Source organism: Hevea brasiliensis, chromosome 18, assembly GCF_030052815.1.
Source record: "Hevea brasiliensis isolate MT/VB/25A 57/8 chromosome 18, ASM3005281v1, whole genome shotgun sequence".
Lineage (NCBI taxonomy): Eukaryota > Viridiplantae > Streptophyta > Magnoliopsida > Malpighiales > Euphorbiaceae > Hevea > Hevea brasiliensis.
In genome coordinates, this window is record NC_079510.1 from 39,052,808 (window position 1) to 39,067,483 (window position 14,676).

Consider the following 14,676-nt stretch of genomic DNA (forward strand, 5'->3'; position numbering starts at 1 on the left):
TTTTTATGACTTATTAGCATTTGATTTTCTTCCCCTATCACAACTGATACAATAATATTTCTGGCCTTGTAATCTTGCGTGCTCTTGATAAAACTCAAACATGTTGTCCACACTTGAAAACCACATACCTGGTCGTGGACCCTCATCTACAGAATTACGTTGAACATTCTCGACAAAATTCCCTTCTTGCATACCTTCATTTAAGGCAGTTTCACTCATGCCGACACCTTTAACATTTTCATCATCTTCTTGATAAAAAATATGAAGACCGTTCTCCATAAAGTTCACTTCCTCGGTTCCTGCATTTATGGAGTTTTCATTCATGACAGTATCTTCATCAACTGTGTTGTTATCTTCTTCATTGAAAATACTGTCATCTTCACTGCATTCGAATACATAAACAACTACCCTCCTACGCATTACTTTGTTTGTCACTTCCATCTTCAAAGAGTTATATGAATCAACAGATTCAAAATAATATTATTATTCTTTTAGTAGTTCCATTTGAGATTATTTCATTTTAATATATTGCTTTTATTGCAATATTAATTAAACTTCTTTCATTTAATACAAAACGGTAGCTGGCTTCATTAATTATTCTTTGAGAACTATCACAAGCAATATTTATGAGTTAGTTGATAGATTATTTAACTTTAATAAGCAACAATGACGTTAAGTTTGATTCACCATTTTTTCTTTATTTATATGAAAGGTGAATTAGACAATTTATATCTATTTGTGCCATTTGTGATATTTTTTTTGCACCAAAAAGCATTTTCGTGAAAAAAAATATGATTAATGAGGTGTGAGTGAAATGCATGCATTTTTAAATTGATTGCAAAGGTCAGGTTCATGTTCATAGGCCTTGGTTGTCTGCAATTCTTGTGAGATTTTGAAGATGAATAATTAAAACAATGAAAAGAGAAAACAAACAAAGGCCCTGAAATAATTAATGCATATAAATCTACTGATTCTAGACCTCCCAAATTCCATTTCCTTCAAGATTATCACTAATTACACTGCTCAATCTCTCTCTCTCTCTCTCTAAAGTATGAGGACTCAATCTCTCGCAAGTATCCCAACCAATCAATAAAAATAAAAATAATAAATTAAAGGAAACGAAACGCCAATACAGCACAGAGCTCATGGAAACAGAGCCTGAATATGCTAATCAGCGCAAAAAAGGCCAATCTATTTTTTCAGTGACCACTTTCCCACTTCTAGCAAAAATTTTCAGTGAGAACCAAGGCTCTTCTCAGGCTAGAAAAGTCTGTAGGACCCATCAAGCCTCTTGCACATCCTATACACATCATCTCCACACAGGCGCTTTACTGCTATTACTTTAACTTCCCTTTCAACGCCAATATCTATTAGATTTTTTTTTTCTTTTTCTTTTCTTTAATTTAATCCATTTTCTAGTTTCTACTCCTTGACAAAAACGCCAAAAATAACGCTTCTTCTCTCTCTATCTATGAAGTAAATGCTGTTTTAGTTTTACTTTCTTCTATTCATCAATATCTGTGGTGGTCAGTCTGGTAGACTTGGCTCTGGCTGTGGTTGTGGTGGTAGTTCTTTAGACGTACAAAGAAAATATGGGTTCTTGTGTTTCTGTCCACAAGGGTACCCCAGAATCGGCGATGAAACTAGGAGTGTCGTTTGGGTCCAGAACAGACAATCTTGGGATTCCAGAATCACCTATCAAGGATAAACATGTCAATGGTGACACTCCGATCAAGACTTTTGAGGATTATGGTATGATCTTAATCTTTGGTTTAGTTGGGTTGCTTGAATGGAAAAAAGGCAATTATTTTTGCCTTTTAATGTTATGATATAGCATAAAGTCGTTGGCTTTTCAGCCTTTTCAGTTTTGTGCGATCTGAAATGGGTGGTGGGATGGGTCGGAGTTGCTTTAGATGTATGGCTATGTGCTTGAAGATATCAAGAAAAATATTAAAATAAAAAATAAAGTTTCTTGTTAAAATCTTTTTTTAGGTAAATATTTGGTACTATTTTGTGGGTTTAACAGTGGTTTTAAGCCTAATTAATGGATTGTAGGCATGTTGGTATGGTTGAAGATTTGCTTGATATGTTTGTGAGGGAGATGCTTTGGCCTTTTTGTTTTGTATTGATTCTGGTGATTTGCTTGCCTTCTGTCTTTTCTTTTTTCTTTTTTAATTTGTTTTGTGTCATCTCCTATATCTTTTACTTTATTTAGGGGAACTTTTAGCATCGTTCTATCCTGCTGTTGATTTTTTTTTGGGTTATTGATTCTTTTCCTATCATGCTTATTGATTTTATTCTTTATAAAGGATACTATGGTCTAGAATGTATTCATACCAAAGCTGAGGAGGATTTTTTGTCCTTTTAATATCTTTGGATGGAATTAGTACAGTAGATGAACCTACCCGGACTCTTAGAAGCCTGAGTACTCGAATGCCCTTGTTAGTTTCTTTTTATATAAATTGTTTCAAGTGTCTATGCATTACAGCTTTCCTTGGACACTATGGTGTAAGAGATTAAAAAAAAATTATTTGGTATGAATTTCTAAATTAAGTGTCTATGCTGTTGTTATGATAATGCAACCTTTTTCTGTTAGAAAGTCGTATTTTTGGTGATATTTTTGGAATTATACAGCATGTAAAATAAATATTTTCTGTTAGGAAGTTATTATTGGTGATACTTTTGGAACTACATATCATGCAAAGTAGAATAAGGTTTTTTGCTATGAAGATTTTGTTTTCCCCGAACAGGTAATGACAAGAGGATAGGCTGGTGTGGCTTTGCTTGAATCTCGCAGTATGTTGACTTTGCATTCTTTAACACCTCATTGCAATAGGTTATCTCGATTTGTAACATTTGTTATGCAGACAAGTTATTAGCAATAACCTTCTAAACATAATTAATATTGACACTGAGTTATGAATATTGTCCTGGCCTTTTGAAAGTACACAACTATGTGGGTTCTTTAATTATGGCAGTCTTTGATGATCATGCGTTGTGTGGTAAATTGTAATCGTTCTTGTAGATGAATAGGGAGAGATGGTCCACAATCTGAGAATGTGTTGACATTTGGTTTTCATTTGTTAACTTGTTATCAATGTCACTATTAGTTTCTTGAAATCACAAGTAAGATTTTTAGGAATTCTGTAAATGAACTGAACAGGAAGACCAAGAAAGATAAAGATAGCTGATTACTGTAGATTTTTATGATGGTCTTCCCAGTCCATTGGATGTCTGACAATGACATTGAATGGTGCTTAACACGAGTTGTCTTCTCTGAAGACCTGACAAATGGATAAAGAACAGATGAATGTCTATTTTGTCATATTTAACTTTAGTAAATTAAAGAAATGGCATATATAATATATTGCATGTTAATCTAAGAATCCAAGAATGATCAAATTTACTGTAGTTTTAATTTCTGTTTCAGCTACTCTTTTTGCTTACATTAAGATTGAAGTTAATATATGTGTTACTTACTTTGCAGGCAGCAAAGACGAAACCTTTTTTGATTCCCAACCTTGGTTAGAATCAGATTGTGAGGATGATTTCTTCAGTGTCAATGGTGGTAAGAAAAATATTCAAATTGCTCGAGCTTATTTGTCTTGTTAACTTATTATATTTTGTCTTCCGGATTTGTTTTGTTGTTTATGTGTGTGTCTTGTGGACACGTCACTGAACATATTGAACTTAGTTAGAACTATCTGTGGCTTGCTTCTAAACTACATGTCTATCTGCATTGTTTTCACTCTGGGACATGACCAATCATGAATGTGATTTTTTCCTGCTAACTAGTCAGTTCTTCCAAGGTCTGCCATTATATCTATGTACTGAAAGACAATCTGCTGTATTTTGCTAGTCAATGTTAATGAACGCAGAAATGTTAGCTTATGTTAATTTTGTGTATTTTTGCTTCTTACCATGCAGAATTTACCCCATCACGTGGCAGTACCCCAGTGCATCATAGCTTTTCCACGGGGACTCCCAAGATCAACAAAACTCCTTTGGAAGACGGACATCCTGATTCTATCCTTGAACCATCCCCAACAGGGAACAAGAAGAGACTATATGAACTATTCCAAGAGAGTTTGAGAGAAGAACCAGAAGCCGATGACCGACAAACGTCTGGCAAGCAGAATACTGCCAATGGGAAGATGGAAGTCAAGCCAACTATTCTTGATGTTCTTCCGAAATCTGCCTCTGGTACACCTTATTTCTCTGGAACTAACAGTGTCTGTAGTAGTGAAAGGACTACTAATGGAGATGCGTTAATTGAGAGAGAGAAATCAATCAAGTCTATGCAATGTTGCCTTCCAAGCTTGATTTCTTGCAGTAGTTTTAGTGAGAGGAAGAAGAAGATGAGTCCAGCTCTGGCAATAGCTGTAAACGATAAAGCCTAAATTCTGCTATTTTCATTGCACTGTATATGGAAAATGCTAGGATCTGAACCCCCTTGAGGTCATAAGTTATATGCACCCAACCCTCACTACAATCAAGTTATGAGTACAAGGGAACTTTATTTATATGGATCAAGGACATATAAAAGGCAACAATGATAGAGAGTATGTATATCGTAGAGAATATGGTGAAGTTACCTCCTGAAGTTGATAGTTATTATTTAGTGCTGGAGGGATATTGGTTCCAGAAAGATATTTCCTGAAATAAGAGGAGACGACCATAAATGCCTCTTGTAATGATATCTATATTTATAGAGGAAATGTACTTTGTGTGCATGCTCGTTTTTTAATGTAATTATGGATTTCTTTTTTGATCAGATAGTTATTTATTTATTTATTTATGTCTACAATACATACATTGGATGCATCTGAAGCAGGTTTATTTCAACTGGTATAGATATTTTAATCTGGTGTGTTGAGGGTGAGCGTGTATGGTAAAATTGCTACATTATGAACTAGACACCATGTGTTCATTGAACTGCTGAAACATCATCCCTACAGTGTTATACAATTAGTGTGCATCAGAGCCTTCTTATTCCTAGAGCTTGCAATGTCAGGAAGAGGCCAATGCAGTAGGATCAAGGTACGTGAGTGTCTGCTCTTTAGGTACTCCTGTTCCTTCATCATATCTAAAAATGTAGTTCCAGTAACGACTGAAGTGTAATGCTGTCAAAACCACATTGTGAGTTGAGGGCATTCTGTTGGGTTTTCTGAGCTCATCACTTGCACTTTTGCTTGCTGCATAACATTGCACATTCAAGCCCTCAAGACTCAACCCTTGATAGTGGATAGTTCTCCAGGCTAGTGGACAAGAGCTGCTTCAGAAAAACAAGTATCCCGATACATCACATTATCATTCCTTGATCTCGGCCAAAAGGTTCCAGGAAATGACAAATTAAGTTACGAGATCTTGTTCTTGCAATTCAGCAAGACCAATCAAATGTCTATTGCGTAACCTGCCGATCTGCAACCTGTTATTCTAGGACAAGATCCATAACAACTTAAAGCAAAAACGGCCAATGTTGAGGCATAAGCATGTGCCTAAGTAGATTTTTATCTTCTCCATTCCTTTGTTTTTATAATGGACCAGCTATTGGGGGACCAGCTGATGTACCTGTAAGCTTAACTTTTTATGCAAGGAATCCATGGACTGTTTTAAATCAATTAGCTGGAGCAGACTTGCAGCCATCTCTGAACTCTACTTCAGGTTTCATTGATGGGGCCTATCTGTTGCAGAGCTTAACTTCTCTCCCTGTCCTTTTCTTAATTAAAGCTCATTCCATTGGTTCTTTTTTTTTTTTTTTTTTTTTAATTATGCTAGTCTCTCAATTTGTTTGTTTATTTTTTCATTGACAGACGAAGTTCCTAAGGCATGAGATGTGTGGCTGTGGATTGAAGCCCACTATCAGAATGGCCCATTCTGTGGACTCCTTTCAACAAATTCAAACTTTAGGCCCATCTAAGAAAAATGTATTGGAATTGTTAGGGTTTATAACCCCTAAAAATGGGTAAAGCCCATCTTGGCACTATCACCATAGCCCCTCCAACAGGCCTAGCCATCAGTCTTGTTCTAGTTCGAACTGGCCGGAAATGCATTGAAACCGCAACCATGCCTCCTAAGATTCGGTATGATTCAGGTCCCGGTCTCAATTTTGGTTCCAATTTGATTTGGTTAAAAACCATCGATATATTTTTTTGGATTTTTAAAAAATTTTTTTAAATAAAAGAGGCAGTTTGAATCTGAATCGTTCGGTTCAGTTTTAGTTTGAGTCAAATATGAGTTTAACTAATTTTAATTTGATTTTGGTTCAATTTAAATTAGTCAGATTCTAATTCCGAATCAGCCCTTGGTTGGATCTGCTCTCCAATGCCAGGCTACAATTGACGAGAGATTATTAGTACGGTGCATATGCACTATCTCTCATAGTCATGTGAAATTTACTTTCCATATTACAAGGAGGATCCACATTTTTATGTGAAAGAAAGTATTTTTGTGTGCATCTGAAGTATTCCATCATCTTCTGCTATTGACTAAATAGAAAGAATTAATGCAAAATCTCATTATTTATATTGAGAAAATTCAATTTTATTTTATTTGAAAATTAAAATTTTATAAAAATTTAATTCAATTAATTTTTTTCATTAATTCTCATATTTAAAAAATTTATTATGCGAAAGAATTAAATTATTTTTAATTTAAAATAATATATTTAAAAGTAATAAAAATCATATAAAAATAATATAATTACATGAGAATTGAATTATATAAAGTGAGAGATGAAAATATAATTAGATGCTAAAATGAAAGGAATAAGAAGAGAAAGCAACAGCAAATAGATTTCACGATTTTTCTTGAAAAAAAAAAAAAAAGAAAATCGAGGAAAATATGAAAAATAAAATATTTTGTCTTTTCTTTTTCATCCCAATATTCTAATGACATTCAACAAAAAGAGGAAAAAAGTAGCAATTTTTTTTTATAGTTTTTTTCTTTTTTCCTTTCCTTTCTGTTTCTTGCGTAAGGGCAAAGTCTTTTTTCTTGAGATTAGCAAAGCGATAATGGATGAAGTTGGTGCCAACCATGGCTGTCAGTCACAAGTTCACAACCAGATTGGATTGGCAGGTTTCATCGGTTCAATTGAGAATCGATCCAAACTTTCAGAAAGAAATGATAGCAAACGCAGAGAGGCCTGCAGGCTTCAGAAATTTTTTTTTTCTTCTTTCGGCCTGCAGGATTTTTGACGCATGGCAGGTTTCTATAATTCCGTTGTTACAATACAGCACGGCACGCTCCATGAGTTGAGGGATTGCGCAGAAATGGGCAAACTATAATTCAGTGGTTCCTATTCCAGAAATGTATCATAACGGGTACTTGCTAGAGGAGAAACTGTGGAGATGAACTGTCGTCTCTGTCAATGTTTTGAATAATAATAATAATATTTACCACCCAATTAAGTTTTTTCTTGTTTGATCGATATCTTGGAAATGTTTAAAGCAAAGGGAATCCTCCTGACCTCCGATGCCATAAGTTTTCATTAACGCATGAATGAATGAATGATTCTGTTTGCAGCAAGAGGCTAATAACCATAACTGAAGTGAAAAGATAACAAAGGTAGCCATGATGCCATGATCATAGCAACAAGTAACAGTCTCCCATTCTATTCAGTCAAAGAAGCTTTTGGTTGGATTTACCTTAAATTGTGTTTGCCTTTTGTTAGATGGATTGATACAGTCTATTGATCCAACTCATCATTAGCAATGTGGATCCCTAAATCTGCTATTATATAATTCAGGAATGACTTAACTACACCCGAGTGTATATATCTAATTTAAAAAATCAACCTTTTTTAATCATTAGTTTTTGAAGTTTGATTGCTGACAGTGGCTGCTGAATCAATCTAACTCTAATGGTTATGCATGCACCTCCTCATCAGGATTATAATTGCACCCAGTGACGGAAAATCCATTTAGAGGGGCCAACTAAAAAAATATGTTATTCATAAAAATAATATAAATTGTAAAAAAAAAATTTAAAAATAAAATATATTTGTTAAAAATTAAATGAAAGTTATTGTTAATTAAAAAAAAATAAATGCTTAACATTAAAAAACAAATGTACTAGAATTTCATTTGATAATTTATTAAATAATTTAAATTTCAAAGAAAAGCAATTAGTGGTTGTAGTAAAATAAAATTGATGGTAAAGAATAAGCCAAGAAATAATAATGTCTTAAATTTTTTTACAAAAAAATTTATGTTTCACTATTGATATCATTCAATTAAAATTTAGAGTTTTATTTTTTATAAAATTAGTAATACTCCTAAAAATTTTTAAAATATTAAACCCTAAACCCTAAACCCTAAACCCTAAACCCTAAAATATTAAGACAACGATTGATTTTTGAGAAACTATTACTATATTATACCCCTAAAAGATTTTAAAATATTTATTAAAATTTTATGAGGCCTAATATCTCATAAAATTTATATAATAATAATTAAAAAAATACTAATTTTTAAAAAATTACTATTATACCTTTAAAAATTTTGAAAACTCAGGCTCAGTGCGTTGCCCAAGTGTAGCTCCGCCCCTGATTTCACCACTTTCCGATCTGTTATAGCTTTCAGCCTTTCACAATTGGCAGTGTAAGACAGAAAGGGTATGTTTTAATCATAATTCACTAGTTGATGACAAGAATAAAAACTGCAAAATACTTGATCTGGGTCCCGCACACCATCCCCTTCTCAAGTGGATTATCTACAATGTGAAAAAGCTTCCCCACTTTAAGCCCAGAAATCTCACTGGTTAGTTAAGCCCAAGAAAAGAGACAGAACACCACAAATCTCTTTAGTTTTTCCCTCCCTTATATATAGGGGAACCCCCCACTCAAGAACAAACAAAGGCAAAGTAGTATAATATGATGGCTCTCCATGGCATGCCAATTCTGTTTGCTGGATTTGCTTTCTTTGTTTTTAATCTTTTCTTGATGCTTATGTCCCATCAAGCCTATGGCATTTGGGATCCCCCTGCAGTTATTGGTTTATGTGATTCATCTGTGAGAGTTTATGGTTACAAATGCCATGAGATTAATGTGAGAGCCAATTCTCAAAGAACTACTCTTATTAATAAGAGCTTACATAGCTATGTAACCAGAAAATTAAGAAATGATTCATATTATTGACTAACATATGCAACATGGGCATATGTGTTTTCAGGTGAAAACCCAAGATGGATACATACTTGGCGTGACAAGAATACCAAATGGGCGTAGTGCGAGTGGAGATAATGTTACCAGGACGCCTGTTCTATTACAGCATGGAGTTCTTGTGGTATGTGCCTCCATTTATAGCACTTTGTCTGTTTCATTAATCTAGCTCATACTTCTTTTGTGTGGAAGAGGAAGAGGAAGAAGATTGAAATGTTGTGTGAGTTGCTGTGAATGTGAACCTTACTTCTATAGCTTTTGAAATACTGACAAAATTAAGAATGATTAAAATGAGCCGAGAGTTGTCCATATTTCGCTATTAATTTGAATACATAATGAATCAATTTGAATACATAATGAATCGGGTTTACATAAATTTTTGGATTACCATCATAAGTTCATCACAGTATCATGCTGCAAAAGAAATGAGGGTAGCAAATAAATGGCAGGATAACCCTGTCACTGAAACATGCACATAAGAAATCATTTGATATGGCATTTTGAATTATTGTTTTAATGAGTCCATCACATGGTTTCATCATGAACATAATAAGTGCAGTTGAAATAGGAATCTAAACCCATAAAGCCTGCAACAATGGGCTTGATTTAGCATTGAAATCAAACATAATTATTTTGCTTATATCCTTAATTGGGTTTTGGGTATCAAGAATTTTAATGTCTTATGAGGAAGCACCATTAATTTCTTGATATGGTTCACTTTTGAAAATTCAAGAAATTAATACCTTTCTTGTTGTGAAGATGCCAACCCATTATTTATGGGCCTGATTGTCAGTATTCAAGATCTTCATCTCGTTCTCTTCTATTGCTCAAAAATGGCTGCTAGTTTCGTCTATTTGTGGCTTTAGACACACCGAAAATCTTTGCAAATTTTGAATTCCAATCATATTTTAACTTGAAGGTCCTGAATTTTATATTTGAATTATCTTTTGACAATGTTATAGCAGAAATAATATATCAAAATACATGTAATATTTGTTAATTTTTCATGGTGTGCAGGATGGGATGTCATGGCTTATGAATAAACCAGAACAAAATTTACCCATGATTTTGGCTGATAAAGGATTTGACGTTTGGATTGCTAACACCAGAGGGACCAGATATAGCAGACGACACACCTATCTCCAACCCAGTCAATCGGTTTGCTCTCTCTCTCTCTCTCTCAATTACCATTATTAAAAAATTTCATTTGAATCAGATCAGTCCAATCTCAGTTCAAACTTATAAAGCTCTGATTTAATCCGATTCCAAATTAAACCAAACCAATTTCAATCCGATTCTATATTCAAACCTGGGTGTTTCACACTTCTCATGGCACTTCACCATTAGAAGGTTACGTAGTACAAGCTAGTACAATGACACCAACCTAAATAGAAAGGAGAAAAATCAATACAATTTTGTACTGCTTGTACTATTTTGTTAATATTGCATAACTGAAATTTTAATTCCTCTAAAGATTTATTAATTTATCTATGGCCATTGGCAGGAATTCTGGAATTGGTCATGGGATGAATTGGCAGCCTACGATCTCCCAGCACTTTTTGACTATGTGCACAACCAGACGGGGCAGAAGCTACATTACGTGGGTCATTCCCTGGTAAGAATCATATACTGATACCAGCAGCAGCTAATTAAGACTTGTTAGAGAAATGCCAAAATCTTTGGTCCAATCCTATAAATTTTTCTCATTGATTGTGTTTTGGCAGGGAACTTTGATAGCTTTGGCATCTTTCTCAGAAAGGTTGCTGGTGGACAAGTTGAAGTCAGCTGCCTTGTTAAGCCCAATTGCTTACTTAAGCCACATGAAAACTGCACTCGGTGTTGTTGCTGCTAAAGCATTTGTTGGTGAGGTATGCAAGCTTCTGTTCAATCGGGAAACAGACTGGTGACCAGTTCGGTTTAATTCGATTTTATTTTTAATAATAATAATAATTGTCTGCTATTCTTACAGGTCGGTAAAATGTTCGGCCTTAAAGAGTTCAATCCTAAAGGGTAAAAATCCAAAATTCCTTGCTAGGAACCATCAAAATGCTATAAAATAAGGGTCCCCTTATTTTGATAATTTATTTATTTTTGCAGGGAGGAAGCAACAAGATTTCTTAGATATGTGTGTGCTCATCCAGAAGTCGACTGCTATGATTTGTTAACTGCAATTACTGGTATTAATCCATATATCCTTAAGCTAATGTTAATACAGTTTGTTCATATTACTTCCTGCTACTAAGCAATCATATTGACTTTGTATTAATTAATTTCTGCCAATTTAAAGGCAAGAACTGCTGCCTCAATACTTCCACTGTAAATCTCTTCTTGAAGAATGAACCTCAATCCACAGCAACCAAGAACATGGTGCATCTGGCTCAAAGTAAGCTTATAGCCACCTTCAATTCCCAATCCCTGATTTCTTCTTTTTTTTTTATTTTTTAATTTTTTTAGGGTTAATATAGAAATTGTGAATTGCATGCAGCTGCTCGAGATGGAGTTGTAGCAAAATACAACTATGGGAATCCTAGCGACAATTTGATACATTATGGAACTGTCAAACCTCCAATTTATAAGCTATCAGACATCCCCCCAAAGCTTCCTCTCTTCATCAGCTATGGAGGACAAGATGCTCTATCTGATGTCCGAGATGTTGAGCAATTACTTGACGATCTCAAGCTCCATGATGTCCTCAAGTTCACAGTACAGTTCGTTAAGGATTATGCTCATGCTGATTTCATCATGGGGGTCAATGCTGCGGATGTTGTTTACAATCAAGTCTATAAATTTTTCATGAATCATCGTTTCTAAAAATCTGGAATCTAAACCGATGTTTTCTTGATAATAATAAATTATTATATATCATGATTTTATCCCAAAGCAATTAACTTGGGAAATAATGTACACAGCTCACTGGGGCTAATAACAGCAGTATATTTGAGCTGTTCAGCTGAAATTTTTAAAAAGTAATATATATGAAGGACAAGCAGACCACTTTCAAATTCATCGTTTTACTTGTGTGTTCAGTGTTTGGCTTTTGAATTAGAAGTTCATCTATGGAATATTTAAGAAATGAGATCAAGAGCTCAAGAAATAAAAAAAAAAAAAAAACAACAACAACTTGAGGCCCCAATAATAAGTCTGTGGGAGGCTGCAAGCACCAAATATGTATGTATATATATTATTGTATATACAAGATTTGAGCTTAAAGACAAACCCATCATTAACCATGATCACCCATGATAGCTAGCTTAGTTTGAACGTTAAGCTTCTGCGTATGTGACCCCTGACCGACTAGATTTTGCTTTAAGGCAATCCAACTAAACACAGTTTGAGTTCATTAAACTTTGCTCTTGGTTTGTTTCAAAATTACACGAATGCCTTATAACAGACAGCATATGCTTCAGGACAATATGGTCTAATGTAAAATTCTTGACATGTTCATTTGTGAAATAATCATGGGTCATCGATATTAAGAATAAGAGATTGTTGTGAAATAATGATAGGGCCAGATAGGATGTTGGGGTAGGTGTTTTAATTACTATATATATACCAGGGCAACATGAATGATTCCAACAAGCAATAAAGAGGAATGTTGAAGAGAATGACAATGGATTGTAGAGTTTTCTTGGTGTTGGTTTTTGTTGCTTTGATTGTAGAAGGAGCCTTGGCAGCTCAACATATTGTTGGAGGAAGCCAAGGTTGGGAGGAATCTACAGATTTCAATTCATGGACTTCTGGTAAAAAATTTAAGGTTGGAGATCAACTAGGTAAGCTTCTTCTCTTCAAACACATCGTAAATATACACTTTCCCTTCAATTTAATTAATGGCTACTAGCTAATATGAAATCTACGTTTTTTTACAGTTTTTAAGTACACTTCAGGGCTACACAGTGTGGTTGAACTTGCTGGTGAGAGTGCCTACAAGAACTGTGATCTTGGCAGTGCACTAGACTCCATGAATACTGGCAATGATGTAGTGAAATTGAGCAAGGTGGGCACTCGTTACTTTGCCTGTGGTACCTTAGGGCACTGCGGCCAAGGCATGAAGGTGAAGATTACAACAGAAGCAGGAACTGCACCTTCTACACCAGACTCATCTTCCTCATCACCAGCTGCTTCCTCTGCCTCCATTCACTCTTTTGCTTGTTCATTTGTTCTGGTTGCTGCATTAGTGGCCAGCAGTTTGCTATATTACATGCTTTGAGCAAGTTAATTAAGGTTATTGGGTTTAAAGATTGGGTTGAAAGCTATTCATTTTGTACGCTCGTTTGTGGAGTTTCTTAAAATGTAGTTCATTTGTGGAATTTGTTTGTAGGTTGAGGAACAAATCATAAAAGTATGCATCTGTTGGATATTGTTCTTAATAGATGACTGAAATAAAAGATTTAGCCTATTTTTTGAAAAAATATTTTTCCAAAAAACATTAAGATTTTTTTAAAGAAAAATGACTAATAATATTATAACCCAATAATAGGTATAAAATATTTTCTTAGAAAATAATTTCTATGAAAAATATTTTTTTTTTACAAGTTATTTTCTGTGAAACAAACGAAACTTAAGGGGTATTGCATGGGGTAAATAAAATTACATGAGTATATTTTGACTAATTAAAATAACCAATTAATTAACAATTAAACTTTTTTATTATACAATTATTACCTATGTGTTTTCATATTTTAATAGTGCTGATTAATTTTTTTTTTTAATTTTCAACATTATCAAATATACTTTTTTTTAATATAAGGAATTAAATTAAAAAATCATTCAGAATTAATTTGAGTTTCATTTATCATAGTTAAGTTTTATTGGTATATATTTTGTATCATATAAATTCAAGCGAGTATAATAAGTTTTATAATTTTTATTAATAGTGCATAATATTCTATTTATTTTTATTTTATTTTTTTAAAATAATTAATTTTAATTGAGAGTCTAATTCTATTAAATTAAAGCTTATTAGTATTCAATGGCCATTATCAAGGAATCCACAAAAAGAAAAATCGTGTCAATTCCATGACGAATCGCTTGCTAGAAAGGAGGAATAATTTGGGGACGTGTTGAGCAAATAGAGAAGGAGCACTTGCTACGCAACAGTAGATGGGGCGAATATGTTCAAATCAAAATTTTATAATTTTAAAGCTTACTCGGTTCCCCGATGGTAGCATATTTTCACATGCTTGCCGAGTGAAGGGCCAAATTAATTTGACATATAGATGATTTTGGCACAAAAATCTGACTTTTTAAAATAAGAAAACGAAAATATTTAAACCTTAATAATATTAATTATTTTAATAATTATTAATTATTTTAATAACTATCAACTATTTTAATTACAATTAGTCGTTAAATATTAATAATTAATTGTTAACTGTTTATATCGATACTAAAGTAAAGGTATTTATTAAATTTTGTTGACCTTAATTAAAGTATTTTTTTAACTTTTAAAAGTTGATATTAATGATATATTATTAAATAATATAAATAAAAAAAATAATATTTTAACTCCGAAAAAA

At 33.5% G+C, this 14,676-nt stretch overlaps 3 protein-coding genes across 3 annotated transcripts; all 3 read left to right on the forward strand.

Annotated features, from left to right (window-relative positions):
• Window positions 1-1,140: 1,140 nt before the first annotated feature.
• Window positions 1,141-4,774, forward strand: LOC110658510 (uncharacterized protein At3g27210). Its single transcript, XM_021816163.2, has 3 exons — window positions 1,141-1,752; window positions 3,488-3,568; window positions 3,928-4,774. The coding sequence occupies exons 1-3, from the start codon at window positions 1,593-1,595 to the stop codon at window positions 4,398-4,400; spliced, it is 714 nt and encodes a 237-aa protein (XP_021671855.2). The 5' UTR covers window positions 1,141-1,592; the 3' UTR covers window positions 4,401-4,774.
• Window positions 4,775-8,841: 4,067 nt separating this feature from the next.
• On the forward strand, window positions 8,842-12,166 carry LOC110658512 (triacylglycerol lipase 2). The gene is made up of 9 exons (XM_058141100.1): window positions 8,842-9,046; window positions 9,171-9,284; window positions 10,178-10,318; window positions 10,665-10,775; window positions 10,885-11,028; window positions 11,130-11,170; window positions 11,258-11,337; window positions 11,448-11,543; window positions 11,646-12,166. Exons 1-9 carry the CDS (start codon window positions 8,873-8,875, stop codon window positions 11,969-11,971), a joined length of 1,227 nt encoding a protein of 408 aa, XP_057997083.1. The 5' UTR covers window positions 8,842-8,872; the 3' UTR covers window positions 11,972-12,166.
• A 506-nt stretch (window positions 12,167-12,672) lies between these two features.
• Window positions 12,673-13,527, forward strand: LOC110658511 (basic blue protein). Its single transcript, XM_021816164.2, has 2 exons — window positions 12,673-12,930; window positions 13,027-13,527. Exons 1-2 carry the CDS (start codon window positions 12,753-12,755, stop codon window positions 13,365-13,367), a joined length of 519 nt encoding a protein of 172 aa, XP_021671856.2. The 5' UTR covers window positions 12,673-12,752; the 3' UTR covers window positions 13,368-13,527.
• Window positions 13,528-14,676: the final 1,149 nt, after the last annotated feature.

Excerpts from the sequence above, each read along its gene's own strand:
- LOC110658510 (XM_021816163.2), top strand. The coding sequence starts at position 1,593 with ATGGGTTCTTGTGTTTCTGTCCACAAGGGTACCCCAGAATCGGCGATG. Across the intron at positions 1,753-3,487 it reads CAAGACTTTTGAGGATTATG|GCAGCAAAGACGAAACCTTT; the intron begins GTATGATCTTAA and ends CTTACTTTGCAG. Across the intron at positions 3,569-3,927 it reads TTTCTTCAGTGTCAATGGTG|AATTTACCCCATCACGTGGC; the intron begins GTAAGAAAAATA and ends CTTACCATGCAG.
- LOC110658512 (XM_058141100.1), top strand. The coding sequence starts at position 8,873 with ATGATGGCTCTCCATGGCATGCCAATTCTGTTTGCTGGATTTGCTTTC. Across the intron at positions 10,776-10,884 it reads ATTACGTGGGTCATTCCCTG|GGAACTTTGATAGCTTTGGC; the intron begins GTAAGAATCATA and ends GTGTTTTGGCAG. Across the intron at positions 11,171-11,257 it reads AAAGAGTTCAATCCTAAAGG|GGAGGAAGCAACAAGATTTC; the intron begins GTAAAAATCCAA and ends TTATTTTTGCAG.
- LOC110658511 (XM_021816164.2), top strand. The coding sequence starts at position 12,753 with ATGTTGAAGAGAATGACAATGGATTGTAGAGTTTTCTTGGTGTTGGTT. Across the intron at positions 12,931-13,026 it reads TAAGGTTGGAGATCAACTAG|TTTTTAAGTACACTTCAGGG; the intron begins GTAAGCTTCTTC and ends GTTTTTTTACAG.